This window comes from Ascaphus truei, chromosome 2 (genome assembly GCF_040206685.1).
Source record: "Ascaphus truei isolate aAscTru1 chromosome 2, aAscTru1.hap1, whole genome shotgun sequence".
NCBI lineage: Eukaryota > Metazoa > Chordata > Amphibia > Anura > Ascaphidae > Ascaphus > Ascaphus truei.
This window is the reverse complement of record NC_134484.1, coordinates 394,822,467-394,842,955: the sequence shown is the minus strand read 5'-3', so window position 1 is coordinate 394,842,955 and position 20,489 is coordinate 394,822,467. Positions and strand designations below refer to the sequence as shown.

The 20,489-nt window shown below is 39.7% G+C and overlaps 1 protein-coding gene across 1 annotated transcript in view; it reads right to left on the bottom strand.

Moving 5' to 3' along the window:
• LOC142488264 (uncharacterized) overlaps window positions 1-19,828 on the bottom strand; it is a 43,527-nt gene extending 23,699 nt beyond the window's left edge. The window contains exons 1-2 of the mRNA XM_075588636.1: window positions 19,722-19,828; window positions 18,866-19,356 (exon numbers count right to left, since the gene is read on the bottom strand). Coding sequence (XP_075444751.1) covers window positions 18,866-19,356; window positions 19,722-19,818 — 588 coding nt within the window. The 5' untranslated portion in view covers window positions 19,819-19,828. The remainder of the gene's footprint in view (window positions 1-18,865; window positions 19,357-19,721) is intronic.
• Window positions 19,829-20,489: the final 661 nt, after the last annotated feature.

Genomic DNA, 20,489 nt, shown 5'->3' with positions numbered 1-20,489 from the left:
TTTTAAACTTTTGTTAAGGACTGAGAGTTCTGCTTGGGTCAAAATGACTTTGGAGAGATTAATAAGTAACTGTGTACTCAATTAAGTGTTCTTTTTCCTTTTTTGAGGTTGTTTGTTACTTTTTCTTACGACTCCGTCTGGTATGTTTATCCTTGATTGAGTTTTTGGACTAGTATTGATGGGGTATTGATGCTTGATCATTTCCTGTGTATCCCCAGGAATTTTGTTGTCTCTGGCATGATATCCATCCCTGTCATCGCGACCTGAGTTTCCTGTATAACTCAAAACTTTAACTCAAAAGAGATATATTGAGAAGGATCCTTAAAGGACAACAATAGTATGGATCATAGGCAACACAGAGAAACAGAACCCCAAGGGAGAGCACTCAGTCATTTGAGATCACTGAACCAGTGGTGGAGAATAATGTAGTGTGAATGTCTGATGAGTGAAGAGTGTAAATTTTAAAACACTTTATTATTAGAATGCTAAAGAGCCAGGATAATGTGACTCTATTGAAGCCAAAAGACAGCAAATTATTTCACCTATTGCCGCTCTCAAAGTGTTCTTATGCAGTGCTGTGCCCTCTGTTTCACATTGTCACTACACTTACCAGCGTTCTGTGTATGGGATGCGATGTAACCAATCAGATTCAACTTCATCTGATAATTACTGGGTGCAATACATGTGCTCCTGTTCAGCCTTGACAAAGCACGCTTAGCGAAACGTACGTCGGCATGAGTCATCATCCCGTCAAAGGGGCGGTATTAGTGCACATGATCGGAGCCCGACCGCTTCTATTAGCTCTCCGTTTGTAGTTATGCTAATTCATTAATGTGCATTATTGATTTTAATTCAAGCAGCCGATTCGGAGGAGTTGCCGCTACGAAGCTGAGGGGCTGACGGAGGACACTACCCACAGACGGAAGAAGATCCAAATGCTTGTGATATTATCCACATTAAGGCTTGAGACCTAGCCACTTTTTGTGAGTAGGTTTCCAATTTTTACCCACGGCGGAGGAATTTATAACGGTAGTGACCAAGGTCATCACCATTTTATTGTCATGTTGTGAGCACGCAATGTGTGCATACATGTATATTTTATAAGTCATTTACTTTTATTCAATTGTTATCCTTTGCCTGATATGCCTAGCTTATCAATCTTTTTCTCTGTGTAATACACTATGTTAGTGTGTATGTATTTCTTGTCTCCTTTTCTTGAGGTTCACTTGATTACAAAGATCCAGACTTAATCCATCCAAAATCCATCGTTTTTTTCAAGTCTCCGCGCCAGAGAGGTCTGTTTTTGTTTGATATCTATGTACTGGACATTAGACACCCAGAAGACTTTTTAGGCTGCTTTTGGACAATTTCACAGAATCACCACATGGGATGTTAAGTTTTATTAGTTAATTTGGTGTTAATGTATTTATGATTTACCACCATTCACTGTATTGCATTTCACAATTTATGTTTTATTAGTACTGCACCGACACACTTTATTCGAGCAAATACCCAGTATGTACCTGGCAGATACCTGGAATGCGCCGCTCCTCACCTCTGACAAGCCCCGTTGCGTTTGCCTTCCCAGCCTGGGTTCATGCCTGGCTGACGGGCGGCTGATCTGTTAAATGATAATGATTAGGATTTAATAGGCTGCAATGCTTCGCGTGTCTACCAGATGGCATAAATTCATGAATTGTAATGCAGTATATATATATATACTGTGCAGTATTGCAGCCAGCAGGAATAAAATGCTTCAATCCCTGCCTGGAAAATAACCCAATGCACTCGGGCAGAAAACAGTCACAAACCTCAATACACCCGGGTATACCCGAATTCGTGGGACTAGCCGAGCTCGAATAAAGTGTGTCGCCAGTGTAGATATTAATTTTAATTCAAGCAGTACCCACTGGTTTAAGGTATAGACTATACAAGCACCTTGTATTTGCTAGATGATGCACCGCTATTAAGCGCAACCACCAGGGCTACTGAACACTTTCGTAAACATTTTTTATTGTCTGAATTTCAGGACACCATATTTAACAAGTATTGGAATCTGTTGAGGCAGGATGAGATCCTGAGAGGATTTCTAAAGGAAAAACCTGAGATATACTTTAGGAGAGCAAATAATTTAAAAACTAGACTCTCTCCGAGCTGTCCTTTCAGTGATCAGAACAAACCAACATTTGGTGGCATTAAAGGATATCTTCCATGTGCCAAATGCATAGCATGTAAGTACAGTGTGAATACTAAAGTATTTAGATCCAATGTCACCAAAACTGAGTACAAGTTCGGTACTGTTTTCAATTGCCGTAGTCAGTATGTTGTATATCTGTGTGAATGCCCGTGCGGCCTGCAATATGTGGGTCACACGGGCAGGACTCTTCAAATTATGTTGAGGCAACACATATACAACATAAAAAGAGGACTTAAAAGTCATAATATCTCACATCATTTTAAACAGGTACATTCACAGAGCCCTTAAGGATTAAAATGCCATGCCATTGAGTGTCCAAAATTTAGCCAAAGAGGGGGAGATACAGTAGGGTGAACAAAATCTCCAAAAGGGAATCCTATTGGATTTCTGAATTTAAATCGATGAGTTCACAAGGACTCCATATAGAATTTGATTTAATGGCTTTTTTGAAATAATTTCTTAGAAGTAATTGAGTCGCCGTTTGCATTCAGTTTCCCCACAAAATTATCACTAGTTGATTTGTCTAGTATGGCAAAGTCTTTTCATTTCTTCATTCTTTATATATTCATTCATTTAACACTTATTCATTTCTAATAGTTTTACAGATTTATTACCACTTAATCACTATATTTTTATTAGTTAAATTCATCACATACATTATATTATTATATTTAGCTTAGTCATTATTATATTTATATTTAGCTTAGTCATAGTTTTTACATTTAGTATTAACACATATTTAGAACACTTAGGAGTTGGATAGTATTACAGTGGCGGGCCGCTTTACTCTAAAGCTTTATGCTTTACTCTAAAGCGGCTGCCACCGCGGGAATTTTTAACCCGCGGAAGGCGCGCGGCTCTTTTCGGCCGGTTTCCCGTGCCTCGGGCGCTTTCAATGATAAGCGCCATTAGCGTTTATCTATTGAAGCGGCTGCCACGCGAGAAACTCCGTTCAAATCGGAGAAAAGCCCAGCATTTATCCCGGCAAGCTTTAGAATAAAGCTGGCCGGGACAGTAGATATTAGATCTATTAGAGTTCATTTAGTTGCGAGTCTGTGTCCACTTCATTCAAGATTTGGTTATTATGTTCTATCAGACTTACGTTTTGAATGTGCACATTTTATTGTTATGTTATAGTCATGTTATGATCTACTATTCATTTATTATGTACTTATTGTATTGGTTAATGTGTTACATGTCTATTTCATATATCAGCTAATAGCTAATTGTGTAATTGATTGATTAATGCTTCATTACACATGATCTGGGACTTAGCTGGGTATAAATACCCCTCAAAGACTGCCTTAGTGATTATCCCCGATTAAGAGACCAATTACTACGAGTCAGAAACGCGTTGAATTGTGGCACAGCTAGGACACCGTAGTGGGCGCATAGTGAGGGACGTCACCGGAGCAGCGGAACAGCAGCCGATTCGGAGAAGTTGCCGCTACGAAGCTGAGGGGCTGACGGAGGACACTACCCACAGACGGAAGAAGATCCAAATGCTTGTGATATTATCCATATTAAGGCTTGAGACCTAGCCACTTTTTGTGAGTAGGTTTCCAATTTTTACCCACGGCGGAGGAATTTATAACGGTAGTGACCAAGGTCATCACCATTTTATTGTCATGTTGTGAGCACGCAATGTGTGCATACATGTATATTTTATAAGTCATTTACTTTTATTCAATTGTTATCCTTTGCCTGATATGCCTAGCTTATCAATCTTTTTCTCTGTGTAATACACTATGTTAGTGTGTATGTATTTCTTGTCTCCTTTTCTTGAGGTTCACTTGATTACAAAGATCCAGACTTAATCCATCCAAAATCCATCGTTTTTTTCAAGTCTCCGCGCCAGAGAGGTCTGTTTTTGTTTGATATCTATGTACTGGACATTAGACACCCAGAAGACTTTTTAGGCTGCTTTTGGACAATTTCACAGAATCACCACATGGGATGTTAAGTTTTATTAGTTAATTTGGTGTTAATGTATTTATGATTTACCACCATTCACTGTATTGCATTTCACAATTTATGTTTTATTGGTATATATTAGCGCTTTGGGTACACTAATTATCCATCAGGTTAGCACCTTACCTTAATTGTGTACTGTATGCAATAAGCTGTATTGGCAGGCAGATCCACTAGCCTACTTCTGTCACAGTGGGCTTGTCAGTTGTAGCATTAATATCTATATGTACCAAACAAATGTACACAGTGATTCTACCACTGTTCAGGCCGGGATTTCGGATCAGTCATACTAAGACTGTACCTTAATCCAGACCATATATGTGCATACCTTCTGTGCATATCCCGCTCAGTATTCTACTACACTGACTAGCCCTAGATACTACAGGTCAGCTATTTCACTCTGGAAGGGTGTCATTTAGAGTAATAGTGTTGTTCTCACCACTCACTCAGTGACCATCCCACACTGACCTCAGGTTTGAGGTAGGATACATATAGCTGTCATTACCAATGTAGTATTGTACTGGTACTCTCATCCCTCCTGTGAGGGCAATATATTGGTAATATTTACTGCTGTATCTGACTGGATTTTAATAATTCGCTGTCTTTTGGCTTCATTAGAGTCACATTATCCTGACTTTTTAGCGTTCTATTTTATTTGTTTGATTACATAAACTGTTTTAAAATTTAAACTCCTCACCCATCCGACATTCACACTACATTATTCTCCACCACTGGTTCTGTGATCTTAAGTGACTGAGTGCTCTCCATCGGGGTTCTGTTTCTCTGTGTTGCCTATGTACCTCACCCCTGATTGTAGCACCATCACCTATACTATTCTATAGTAGTAGCGAGGGTCCCCCCTCCCCTTCCCCAGTCCCTATTCCCTTCCTTTTAGTTCATAGTATGGATCAGCAAGATATAACACATTTATTTAAAAAAAAAAAAACCATCGTAATTGAACTACATGGAGGTTAATTTTGAATCTGGTAATAAAAAAATTATGCATAAACAATATTCAAAACAGTTAATATAAAATGTCTCATATGTCCTGGTGATGGTACAGTATACAATATATATATTTACCAGACTTGGATGATATACCAATCTATGAGGTGATACTGTAGTGTCCTCTTTGATATCTAATTCCTTATTCCAGATATATCAATTTTTTTGGAGAGAGATTAATTTTCTCTCTTACTACAGAGTAATTGATTATTTTTTGGGAAGATTTTTAGAAGGTCTTGTCAACTTTCTCCATTTTCCCAGATTTAGTATTTCTACTGATGTAATTAATCCTGTATGGAGATTGTTTTCCCTTCTCCAATACTTTCTTCAGATTGAGGTGTATGTTCAATTTTTTGACACTTGTTATGGTAATTTTGAAGGTGCACCTTCTATATTGCACAATAGCTTGAATATGTATTGTAAAGTCTCACAAAGGGCAGGCAAACACAAATGCACTATGGTCCATCACACTGGCTGATTTGTGGACTCTTGCTTCAGCTAATGCTGGGATTTCTGTGGAGCATCCAGTAACCTGCTGTTGATACAATCCTGGCTGTCCTTGGAGAAGGACATTTGGATACTGGTGAGGTATAGCAATCTCCCCCCCTGCTACACCTTGGATCCAGCTTTTAGTACACCGACTCACACCAGTCTGATGTTAATTGTATTCACTGAGATTTACCTACGTACACTTGTGAGTGGTTTATAACCTTTATCTCTAACCATTAAATGTATTATTGAATTACGCTATTGGGCATGCTTTTCTGATTTTTTGTTTTATTTATATATATATATATAAATTATTTATATTTAAATATATACACACAGACACACACACACACAAACACACACACACACCGTATACTGAATATCTGTAACTTAATTATGAAACTATCTGATTTGAGGCTGTATTTCTTATATAACTTTGCAGACCCCTCTACCTTATATTTTCCTCTCTCCTTTTCTACTGTATATACAGGTAAACCCCGTTATAGCGCGACCCGTTATAACGCGAATCAGTTATAACGCGGTTTTCACGTGGCTCCCGTTTTTTTTTTTTTTTACACACTGCACACACTGCTCACTGCACACACTGCTCGCTGCACACACTGCTCGCTGCACACACTGCTCACAGCACACACTGCTCACTGCACACACTGCTCACACTGATCAATGCACACACTGCTCACTGCACACACTGCACAGTGCACACTGCACACACTCACACTGCACACTGCACACTGCACACTCTCACTGCACACACTCCCTGCACACTGCTCACTGCACACACTGCTCACTGCACACACTGCTCACTGCACACACTGCACAGTGCACACTGCACACACTCTCACTGCACACTCTCACTGCACACACTCTCACTGCACACAATGCACACAGCACACTGCACACACTCCCTGCACACACTGCTCACTGCACACACTCCCTGCACACACTGCTCACTGCACACACTGCTCACTGCACACACTCTCACTCACACACACACACACATACACACACACACACACACACACACACACACACACACACACACACACACACACACACACACACACACACACACACCCACACACACACCCACACCCATATAAACACACACACACACACACACACACACACACACACACACACACACACATACACACACACACACACACACACACACACACACACACACACACACACACACACACACACACACACACACACATCCATACACACACACAAACACCCATATACACACACACACCCATATACACACACACACCCATACACACACACACACACACACACACACACACACACACACACACACACACACACACACACACACACATCCATATACACACACACACACACACACGCACGCACGCATACACACACACACACACACACACACACACCCCCATATACACACATATACACACACACATATACACATACACACCCATAGACACACACACCCATATACACACACACACCCATATAAACACACACCCATATACACATACACACACACACACACACACACACACATACACACACCCATATACACACCCACATACACACACACACCCATATACACACACAGTTTCTCTCCCATATATACATACACACACACACTCTCTCACTCTACACAGACGGGGGGGGGTCGGAACAGAGGAAAGGCCGCGAACAGCACCACCACCCGCTCCCCCCTCCTCCCGCGCAGGCAGCGGGACAATCAGGGACAGCGGTGGGGAGAAGAAACCCCCTGCTACCACCTCCATGCAGGCAGCAGGAGCACCGGGCACGTGGGGGGGATCAGAGGTAAGTGGGAATCTGAGGGACATCCCCGCTCCCATCTCCTGCCCCGCGGGCTGTCACGCGGTGACAGGGGGAAGCGGGGACCGGAGGGACATCCCCGCTCCCATCTCCTGCCCCGCAGGCTGTCACACGGTGACAGGGGGAAGCGGGAACCCAAGGGACATCCCCGCTCCCATCTCCTGCCCCGCGGGGTGAAGGGTGCTGCGGGGGGAGGGTGATGATGCGCCGATGCTGCCGGGGGGTGGCGGTTTTGGCCGGGGGGGAAAGGAACTCAAGCCTTTGGGAAACACTGTTCTAACTAATTTTTTTGCGGTGGCCATTTTGTTTTTGCGCGACCCCGTTACTAACACAGTGGTCTCGGGGTGGACCCCCGAGGACCGCGTTATAACGGGGTTTACCTGTACTACCCTATTTCATGTCCTACTCACCTCCTAACGGACACATATTTACCCTTATCTTCTCCCCCTGTCTTCATTCTCAGTCCCCGTTTCACTCCTCATTCCCTACTCACTTACAAAATCCCAAGCAAAAGAAAAATTACTCACAAAATACAAACGTTCACATTTTTTCAGGCAGAAGCTCACAATAAAAGTAACTTGGAATAACTAAAAAAAAGTCTTAAATGCCCTAACTCACAGTAAACAGTAATTCCCTGCCAAACAAATACACAAGCTGACAAATAAAAACCAATGTTAACTACTGCAACAAGAACTCAAAACTCTCACTTGCATCACATCACATCACATATACATTTAAAAACAAATACCTCATACAGTATTTCCTCAGGACAAATGTTTTTCTCACCTTCTCTCTACTGTTTAAAATGGCAGCTTAGATAGATGTCTGATATTTATATGTAAGATTTGTTGTTATTGTATACATCAGCAGAGATAATGTGTGTCTGTATATGTATTATATTGGCTCCATATAACAATGTTTTTTCAGACAAAAGGTGACACATTGCCAGAATCCCTTGCTGCACTGGAAGCCCTGTATGCTGGGGATAATGGTGAAAGGCAGGGTTGCAGACCTGCCTAAGACATGTGAAAGTGCTCACAAGTGAACTTTTTATTTGATATATATATATATATATATATATATATATATATATATAGAGCACTTCTACAATTGTCACAATTATCTTTGCTGCCATGAACTGTAAATAATTATCAACATTGATATCTCATAACATTTTTTCTTACATTATATCTTAAAGATTTTATTCATGCATAAAGTGAAACAAGTAATGGCTGTTGATACTGTACTATTGTAATAAAAAATCAAGTAATTGTTTCACTTATTTTGGACATTTGAAACAATTTAATTTCACAAAATCATGATTAAAAGTTTAGGTATATCAGGGGTAGAAATGTGTTAAATTACAGGTGCGCCGACAAGTATTCTAAACTTGCCTTGGAAAATCTGTGGCTATCACCAACAAGACCCAGGTACATGCTTTGGATTTAGTTCCCACGATCTGATTGGCTAAAATACCATGTAACGCCACCATCTTGGATTTAGTGACGTCATCCTAGAGGCAAATAAAGCACAGCCATTCTTATTGGCTGGCATCATTCACTTTAAGTGACGTCACAAAAAAAATTAAAGTCGGGACATGGTTTTAACAACCAATCAGATGGCTGTTAACCCAGTTCAAGGCAAAATGTGACGTCACAAGCCCTATTTAAGGCCGTGACGCCTCATTTGAGCCCAAGAAGACGACGAGACAACATTGGTTGGGATCTACCATGGGGTTTTATGGATTGACCGATGAAGATAGAAGATAAAGAAGATCAAGAAATGGTGACAGATGAAGATAGAAGAAGGTGATTAAAGAAAGAAGAAAGGAGATTTGAGTACCTGATCCGGATCTTCATGGCGGATGGCATCGGATGCTGTTTGAGGTCTTTGCGGTACATGAGCTTCCTGTTTCCCAGGGAGTAGGAGGGCCAGCGCTTCTAATGGTAAATAATATATTGCATGTTTGTAAATGTCTTTTTTTTTTTTTTTACAGGATTTTACATTGCATGTGTTTTTTTAATGTTGTATTTTGGAACATTGATTGATAATATATTAATCTGTACTACTTTAGAGTACAGATCAATATATTATTAGGACAATATTTGGGGGGCATTTCTGGCTTTGTATTGCTGCTGTTTTTTGCAATGTTAGTTTATTATGTGGATGTAATTGTTTGGTATTTTTCAGCTTGATTGAAATAAAATGTTGGCGATTGTTATTCTTATTATACTTTTTTAATGAAGGATGTATTGTGTTGACTAATGCGTTTAATTTTTGTTTCTGATACGTTTTTATTTTATTTCTTTGTTATTTAGGGCCTCATGCAGTAAGCGTTGATAAGGTATTTTTCGGCATTTTATAGCCAAAATTGGGTTTGAGATTCAGTAAGCGCCGATAAGTGCTTGATTTCGGCAGGTTTCTGAGCCGATAATTTTGTTATGGCCAGTCGGCTGTCGATAAGCCTGTTTTCGCCACTGATCGCCACTTTTTTAAATCGGCTGTATTCAAGAAACAAAATCAGCTTATCGGGGCTGATCGGCACTACGAAATTGAGATGTTATGGCCAATTTCTCCCGCCAACTAAAGTTGGCAGTTTGGAGGGGAGAACGATCGCTAAGGCTGCCGGAACGGCACTTAGAAAAAAAAAATCTTCTGTATATCAATGGAGTTAATGGAGCGGGGACGTATAACAGTATAGTACTGTTTACGTTTCATTGCTCACAATACAAAGGGGATTTGCATTACAGTGTGGGGGCATTCCCTGCATTGTGTCACAGCTGACGTGTATTATTTGCATAACATTCTACTTTTACATGTTTTCAGCATTTGCGGGTCACATTACTCATCATGTGATGATGTGTCAAGGGAAAATACTATACTCAACTCTTAAAGGAGAACCTCACATCATATCACACATTTTACTGAACTGAGCAACAATTATTTACATGATGTTACACATGTCACACATGTCACACATACACCGTATATTCATGTTCCTTTACATTACACAATGCTTGTAATGTGTCACGCATCTTTAAACGTTCATGTACATCTGTCTTCTCATGTTTACATCTAGTTTTGGGTCCTCCCTATTTTCATGACGTCACTTATTGGACGCTCAATCACATTGCATGTTTACATTGTAACCGTAGCATTACAAGCACTTCAACCTAACTTATACACACATGTACAGTAATTCATCATTGGGACACCTTGTAAACTCATTCTATAGCAACTATCCACATTACAGAAATGCATGCATATGCACACGACTATTCATTGTTGTCAACATGTGACAATAACATGGCTAATTACACATGTTACACCAAACTTTTCCCACGTCAATCTCAGCCTTTTTGTCTAATTACATGACTGACTGTTGCGTTCACAAGTGTTACATGCATTGCACATTACACTATTTATTTGCAAGCAATCTTTGTACAAAGCTTCACGTCACATCATTGGCAAATATCATCATTCCCTCCAGAATACACACAACAAATACTTCTAAGAACAACTGCACACAGCTTGCCACAGAAGTACTTTATTATGTTAATGTAACACCTTGCATTTTACTATGTCACCTGACATCATCACATACCTATTTAAAGGACGCCCATTACCTGCTCATTCACAGCTACTCATTTCAAAATGTTGCGATTGTTTAGGAGACGGAGGAACATTCTTTTCTATGACATGCTTGATGATCAAGAGAATGATATAGGGCAAGGGAGGGACAGACCGAGGGACAGTGACAGGGACAGTCACGCGGATACGACAGGGACAGGGAGAGGGACAGGCCGAGGGACAGGTAGAGGGACAGGAGATCAGAGGAGAAGACAGAGGAGACAAGTTGTGCCTCGTCCGCGTGTGTACAGGGAGAGAACCCTGTTAGATGGGATGAGTGAGGAGGAGATTGTAAGTCGCTATCGTTTGAGTTCAGCAGCAATCTTATCTCTTTATGAGGAGATAAGGGGAGATTTAGATTTTTTCACAGCCAGAGGTCGTGCAGTCCCTGGGCTTGTTAAAATGCTGTGCTCATTACATTATCTTGCTTCCGCGTCATACCAGACAACTGTGGGCATAGTGGGCGGGGTCTCGCAATCTACATTCTCGCGGGCCTTTACCCAGTTTCTCTATGCACTCAATAGACGCGTTAGGAATTATATTCATTTTCCTACAGAGGCAACAGAGTGGCTGGAAGTCAGGACTGGCTTTTATAATATAGCAGGGATACCATGTGTGCTGGGTGCAATCGATTGCACACATGTTGCTTTGATTGCACCTAGTCAGAGTGAGCATGTGTACCGCAATCGTAAGCACTACCATTCACTCAATGTACAGGTGGTATGTGATGCCACGATGAGGATAATGCATGTGGTACCCAAATTCCCTGGTTCCAGTCACGATTCCTCTATCCTGAGGAACTCTTCAGTCTTCCATGGGTTCGAAGAGGGACATTTTGAACATGGTTGGCTGCTGGGTGAGTACACATTTACATGTTCTAACACAAAACACATTTTTATTTAGTAATGTTGGCATTGTACAATTTGATCACTAATGTCAGCTTATGTGTGCTCCATTCATTATAGGTGACTCAGGATACGGAATTAGGCCGTGGCTCTTGACTCCGGTGCTAAACCCTCAAACTGAAGCAGAGGAGAGGTACAATGCAGCCCATATATCTACAAGATCTGTTATAGAGAGGACATTTGGCCTACTCAAGACCAGATTTAGGTGTCTGGACAGAACTGGTGGGGTTCTTCTATACAAGCCTCAAAAAGTGTCTGATATTATCCTTGCCTGTTGCATTTTGCACAATGTTGCACTCAGGCACAATGTACAATCAGACCTAGCTGAGCCTTTGGTAGACGAGCATCCCACCCATGTAGCTGCTGAAAATGAACAAACAGCCAGTGGTGGCCAGACACGCCAGAATCTCATCAATTCATTTTTTTCTTGTAAGTAAAAACATATATGTTCCAAGTTATACTTTTATAGTTACATTATGTTATCTTAACAATAATGTTTTTTTATATACCCTTCTGGTAGGACACAGATGAATATGGGTTGCACACCTTTCTTTTCTCTGCTGTGTGCACAAAGGGATGTGGCACCGGTATGTTATTGTTGCACAGGTTATATAATCCCTCTTCAATTGTACTTTAGTTGTGTGTATGTGAATACAACTGGGGTAACAAAGCACTAATATTTTAGCATTGTGTTGTTCCTTATGCTAAGACAATACACATATTATGGCCATACTCATTCATGCTTCTAGTATGCTTACATACAATGTTATTGGTGCAGTGTAACATGTACATCCATATGATGTGTACACCAGGCTGATTTACATTTTGAATGTGATTAAATATACATGGTGTTGCACATTTAACACCAAATACACACTTTGCTGTGTTGTTTACGGTACTGAAGATGGCATGTCAATGTTTGCAATTTATATATTGTTCCTTTGCATTATAGGTATATCTCCAGTATGACTGATCATGGTATGTATATTTGCTGACATCTCTCATAAGATGTGCCTACCTCAATCTTCCTATAATTATTTGAAGAAAAAACCCAACATATTGGTTTAAACACAAATGTAACATACATGTACTTTCTGTATCATGTATATGCATTTAGCTACTCTTGAGGTTTCATGTGCATTGTATTACAAAATGATTACTCACATTTCATCACATTTTATGTATGTTTCCTTATAAATTCCATTAATGTAATATAGAGGTGTTTGTAGACAAGGGGATAACTGTACTTATTTGTTTACTTACGGGAGCTCATTCATCACGGATGAAATTGACTGATCATAACACTCCATGCATGAATGCCTGTAATCACAACAATGCGTACTACATCTTATATTTAGCAATGTAGGTGTTTATTAATGCTAGGAATTATTAGTCAACATTAATTTAAATTTGTGACATGTGTATGTATAAGTCACACGTGTGTGGATGTGTCCTACATGTACCAAGTGTAAAACTGTTAACAGAAAAGACAATTTTGTCGCAAATGTTACTGTCATTTAGCATTTATAATTTACCAATATGACAATGTTGGTAATATTTTTGGAATGTCAATCACGTCACTTCATCATTATCATGATGATAATTATCAAGTATTCTCACAATTGTAACGTCAATCACGTGCACATTAGCATAGACACACCTTTTAAGACAACTGTTTGTGTCTGTATCAATTTGTGTAGGATCCATGTATAACACCGACAAATGATAACAGCAGCTTTATTATGGTAGCTTATATCATCATATTGACTATACTATTTATTTTTAGAACGTTTAATAAACACAGTAAACTATAGTTAGTTAGGTTAATGAAATATACACAGAAACGTAATTCATTACATGATGTTGATGTCATATTCAGAACATCATGCATTGTAGGGGACCACAACATCTGGGCAATAACATTATTTGCTACAGTCCCAAACCATTTTATCAACATACCCATGTAACAAGAGATTTTTAACAATAAATGGCTAGTTGGTTGTACTGCACCGACACACTTTATTCGAGCAAATACCCAGTATGTACCTGGCAGATACCTGGAATGCGCCGCTCCTCACCTCTGACAAGCCCCGTTGCGTTTGCCTTCCCAGCCTGGGTTCATGCCTGGCTGACGGGCGGCTGATCTGTTAAATGATAATGATTAGGATTTAATAGGCTGCAATGCTTCGCGTGTCTACCAGATGGCATAAATTCATGAATTGTAATGCAGTATATATATATATACTGTGCAGTATTGCAGCCAGCGGGAATAAAATGCTTCAATCCCTGCCTGGAAAATAACCCAATGCACTCGGGCAGAAAACAGTCACAAACCTCAATACACCCGGGTATACCCGAATTCGTGGGACTAGCCGAGCTCGAATAAAGTGTGTCGCCAGTGTAAGTGTCCTTTACATTGGGAGAAGGAGTGGCTCAGTGAGTAAAGACACACACTGGCACTGAGAGTTTGAAGCAGGGGAGTCTGGTTCAATTCCCGGTGTCGGCTCCTTGTGACCTTGGGCAAGTCACTTTATCTCCCTGTGCCTCAGGCGGCAAAAATTAAATTGTAAGTTCCACGGGCCAGGGACCTCAGCCTGAAAAATGTGTCTGTAAAGCGCTGCGTACAACTAGCAGCGCTATACATGAACATGCTCATATTATAATTATTATTATTGTTACATAGTTTCGTTAGTCATACGTTCCATTACACAATAGAATACACAAATGTGTTAGCAGAGTGGGAATGGTTGTTATATATAAAACACACCATGCCATAAAATGCTAGTAGTAATTAAAGAACACTCAAGAAAAATTCATGAGGCACTCTTTTGCAACATCATTATGTTAATTAAGTGCTTATGCAATATAGGCATAAGGGTATCACATTTTTAATTGTTTGTTAATAAGCGCTGCAAGCAATATAAAATTAGTTCCATATGTAGTATAGTAGTCGGTGGCTCCTCCTCACAATCATCTCATATAAAGGTAGACTCTTCTGAAATCATACATTGATCCGATTGTATCTTCCCCGACATCTCTGAAATACAGTAAACACATGATGGTCAAAGATGGCACCTTACTATATATGTATCTGTGACAACGCGTTACACAGCTCTATATGATTGTGTACATACACACGTCAGTCACTTATATGTTAGAAGTACAAGTGTACATCAGTATGTAATTTTTCTTTAAATTGGTAGCAGCCATAACTATGTATATGAAGTGAACGTTGCCTGTATACTGAAAAATGTGCGCGCACATCTTAGTGTGCGCACGCACTTCACGCTTGGCTCCACTAACTGTTAGCGCATGCGCAAAACAAAGCGTACGTTGTGCGTTCAATACATCTTGAAAATACCAGTAAACATAAAATCTTTATTTCAAATACAATGAAGACGAAACTACATTCGTTCTAAATGAGTACATCTGTATTCTTTTTAAACAGACATGTTTGGACAGAAAGCACGGCCGATAACACAATGCGCAAATGCAATACGTGTGACGTCATGTTAAGCCAGCGTGAAACGCACGCTAACACTCCTCCCACTCAATTAACATTCGGCTAACGCCCAGTTGACGCCTACAAATACTGAGCCGCACGCATGACACACTGCAGTTACCGTTACTATAACAAAACATGACAGCCAATAGGCTTTGAGGCGCGCACGTCGCTTGGGGGCGGGACTTACATCCGTAATCCTTTTTAAGGACGCCTTGGCCCATGACAAGGGTCCCACGTCATACGTGGTGGACCCGGTTTTAAATGTTGTAGATGGTGCATGATAACAAAACAGGTATGTGTTAGAGTTATGGTAAAATGTTGCTAATATGTTTAAAGGGATAGGAAAGTACGTATATTTATTCCGTCAGCAATGTGTACTACTCTTTCAGGTTCTACTATATTGTATTAGGAAACAATTTCTTTGTGATCGCTACATGTTATGAAGTCTGCAATGTTACGCAGTATCCACGCATTGAAAGTGAAAAAAGGTGGTTACAAAAAAAAAAAAAATTTAAACGCAGAGTCAACGCATAACGATTGTTATATTTACCATTCTTCTAGAATTAACTCTTCGTCTGCCTGCAACTGGTCGCTCCAGAAATGCAAGGCATTTTCATCCACGCTTGACCCAAACGCTGAATCCAGTATGACACACATCTCCTCCATGAAGCGCTCATAGGAATCGCCACTGCTTTCTTCAAACAATTGGTCCGGAGGTAGGTTCATTTCTTCGGGTACCCATTCCAATGCATTTTCAGCTGAAAGGCTTGCTACATAATCATAGTAGTTTTGTTCTTGTACAATGTGGGTTTCAGGAATGGAGGGTGCAAATATTGCAGCAGGTATCGATTCACACGGAACAGTAGTAGCGGATCCATTGCTATTGGCATTAGGAATAAATATGCCTTTAAGCACAATATGTGTGCCCTCTTTCACGGTGAAATGTTTTTCCTTGGCAATCTTCCAGAAACCATACTTGTCTTCTAGCTTATCCTGCACACGTTCAAAACAGTCATTAGTTGATAAAGTGAATCTTACTGAGGAATTAAAATTGCGCGCATGCCCACGGTCTTGGTAATAAGGATATTTTGCTCGAATCAAATCATAGATTTGGCGTGTGCTCGCTTTGTGTCCGCAAGTGGACAAAATCGCTTCTGATACCATGTATTTATACCCTAATTGCGGATTCATATTTTTAACGAATTCATCAGCCATTGCAGATTAGCACAAAAGATGTGTGCAGGTATCTGTTCTTTGCTCATAAAAATGAAACTGCTTAATGGCTAACAAATTGCTGTGTTTCCTTTTCAAGGTCAACAAAAGTATAAACTTTTACTCCTTATTTCAAAAGCCATTTGGATCTGTAGTTTTAATTGGTTGAACATTTGTGGTTTCTGATAGCCGCTTGTGGGACAAACATGTATCCTTTTTTTATCTCGTTTCTGAAAATATTCCTACACTTTTAATTCAGTAACATTGAGTTTTCTTGAAAAATAACAAAGAGCACTGTGTGAAAATAGTGCTTAGACAGCCATATCAGTAAATACACACACCTGCAAAATGAAATGTTTCTTTCCCGCATACATTTCTGTGTGTATTTGAAAGTGTGGTTAACTCCCTGTCTGCATGAGTTTAAATACGTGTATATCTATATATATATATAAATATATCTCTCTCATAAATATATATATATAAAGTGTATATTGTACTATATGTATATTGTGTGTATGTGTGTATATATATATATATATATTGTGTGTATATATATATGTATATTGTGTGTATATATATATATATATTTTTTTTTTTTATATTGCAGGAGTACACACAACATATTGATGGCAGTAAGTAGGCCTTGTATGAAACCTATTTAAATGGTGATAAACATGAGTGAATTAAGTAATAAACATTTGTTTGCGCCCAATACTGTTAGAGGCTCACACTTAGTATAGTTCTCAAACATTAGGCCTGTATTATAAAAATACTGTGTTTTCACAAGGAGGCATGAAGTGTATGTTTTTTGTAAATACATCTATACCATTTTAGATAGTACTATATATACATACACACACACACACACACACACAGTGTGTGTGTGTGTGTGTGTGTGTGTGTGTGTGTGTGTGTGTGTGTGTGTGTGTGTGTGTGTGTGTGTGTGTGTGTGTGTGTGTGTGTGTGTGTGTGTGTGTGTGTGTGTGTGTGTGTGTGTGTGCATATATCCATACATACTACATATATATATTAGTATACATTCAGAGATGTTCTTGAAACAAGAACACATAAATGATTAAAGGACAACATTACAATGCCCAAGCAAGGCAAAGGTAAGTAATATTTAACACATAATCCTGCTGTACACGTACAAGAAAGATGTTTGCAGTTAAATAGGTGTTTTTTTAATTGCATGTGAATTATATGCACATGCAATGATTACATCAAGTAACACACCCAAATGCAATGTTTTGCTGCAAAGTCAATGGCAGCTTCTCTAAACTTAGCAACTGGCTCCTGGTGGACCATTACTGAATACACGATTCATACATCAATATTAATAACACTATTCATTAATTACGACTGTTAAAATTTCCAAAACTTCACGTGTACAAGAACATACTTGAAAGTTTGGAAACAACACAGTCTTCAGCATACATACTGTACAATATTAATTAGATAATCTGAAGTCAACAAAACAAGGCCAAAGACATATTTAGTGAATTATAACATTTATTTCTTTTGTTCCTTTTGAGAGCGAGTAACAGGCCTGCTTGTTGTCTCTTGGATTTTTCTTTTTCGTTTTGCAACAACTTTAGCCACAACAGAGCCACTTTGACTGGCCTCTGGCACTTCACGGGCAGGGCTTGTGGCCAGTGACTCACCTACAGGGCTTTTGGGCAGTGACTCACCCACAGGGCTTGTGGGCATTGACTGTTCACCTACAGGGCTTTTGGGCAGTGACTCACCTACAGGGCTTGTGGGCATTGACTGTTCACCTACAGGGCTTTTGGGCAGTGACTCACCTACAGGGCTTGTGGGCATTGACTGTTCACCTACAGGGCTTTTGGGCAGTGACTCACCTACAGGGCTTTTGGGCAGTGACTCACCGACAGGGCTTGTGCCCACTGACACATGTGAGCAAGTTGGTAGACACTGCACAAGTGATGGTTGGTTTGTTTCATGTGTGTCTTTTTTTGTTTGTGTCCAAAAACTGGTCAGTAGTAACTGCTTGTGCGGTTTTGTTTTTGTCGCCTCCTTTGTAGGTGTCAGCTGCTGATTTTGTACAGATGGCAGCAGTAGGATGTCGTCAGGAACCTGCACAGCAATGTCTGCTACTTGACCGGTAACATTCGGACCTGGTGAATGAAGCTCAGATGCATGTGGTGAAAACTGACCAGCATGTACAGATCCTGCCTGTGAGGTGTTCAAGTTGAATTGTGGTACATTAGTCATTCTCAAGTAATTTGCTTGGGTTTGCTGAACAACTAATGCTTCGAATGAGGTGTTGATTTTTTGCAACTGTTTAGGCACTTCAATGAAGACTCTGTGGAGATGTGCCAATTGTGATACTGTTTCTTCCTGCAGTGCAATCATCCTTTCCAGCACTGTCATCAGGTCAGAATGGCGACGATTTTCTGCTTCCACAATTTTTCCCTCAGAAGCTACAATTGCATCGTATGTGGTAGTTGCTGGACGATTTGGCGGTAAAACAGTTTCAATTGGAACCTCTTCATGGTCACTTGCTTGTATTTCTGTGTCTATGGCGGCATCATCATCATCATCATCATAATCCTCATCATCATGTTCTACAAATAAATGTACACATTATTAAATGGCATGTTAATCTCTGCTGTGTTACTATGTAACTCTACTGTGTCATAAGTAACACCTAACATGTTTCCATACGTTTTATAACCTCACATTAAAAACTACCTTGACTTACGAATAATGTTTGGACTCAGTATGAAATATGAATGAATGAAAACTTGCTCTAAACTCAGAACTCCTACATGATAGTTCACATCACTAACACAATACATGTTGCCTTACACTTAATTTTCGCTGACACTAAGTCATCCTATTTAAAGAAGATGTGCAAAACAAATAATGAACATGACAACATAACATATAGAAGTGCACATATTATATGGCCACCAACTGATACACTCACCTTCTAGGTGTGTTGAGCTGCATGACCCAGGTGAAGACACTTGTTCCATCTCAGGTGACACATGTCCTCCAGGGGCAACTATATATAACAATAACATTAGTTTTACATTTACATGTGTAAATATTGAACAAACAGTTATTGTATGTTCTGTATTTATGAGTACCTAACAGCATCAGTTCCTTAACCGAAAATGTGTGTGTGAAAGTGAACATAAATAGTTGTAATAACAATGTACATGCCTGTGTACTTAGAACTTTTGAGTTCCCTAACATACAACATACTATGTTTCTGCAGTAATGCGTGAGGATAAATAGATTAAATTTGTACATAAAAATCATATGTTGTGTAGTGATATCAGTATCATAATGTACATAACTATCATGAGATGACCATTCACAATGGTTATCATGAAGATGGTCATATTGCAAAAAGTTTTGTTTTTGGTACAGGATATGTGTGGTACATTAATAGAAGATGTGGCACACCTGAATGTGGCTGTCACTCAACAAGACAAGACATGCAGTGTGTGATAATGTGTCGTTGATAGTAGTTCAACTATAGATATGAGTGAACTAATGTGTGACGTACGGTTTGATAAGTAATGAGTTGTTGGGGCATTTAGTAGCTAGAGTTAAGCTTTCAAATGAGTGTGATTAACTTCAGTTGTGCTAGTCAGGTTGTAAGAACGGTATTCCCTTCCCCAAAAAGCCTAATCAGCCACACCTTTCAATTACTTCAAACAGGTGAAAATGGTGTGAACTAAGTTGA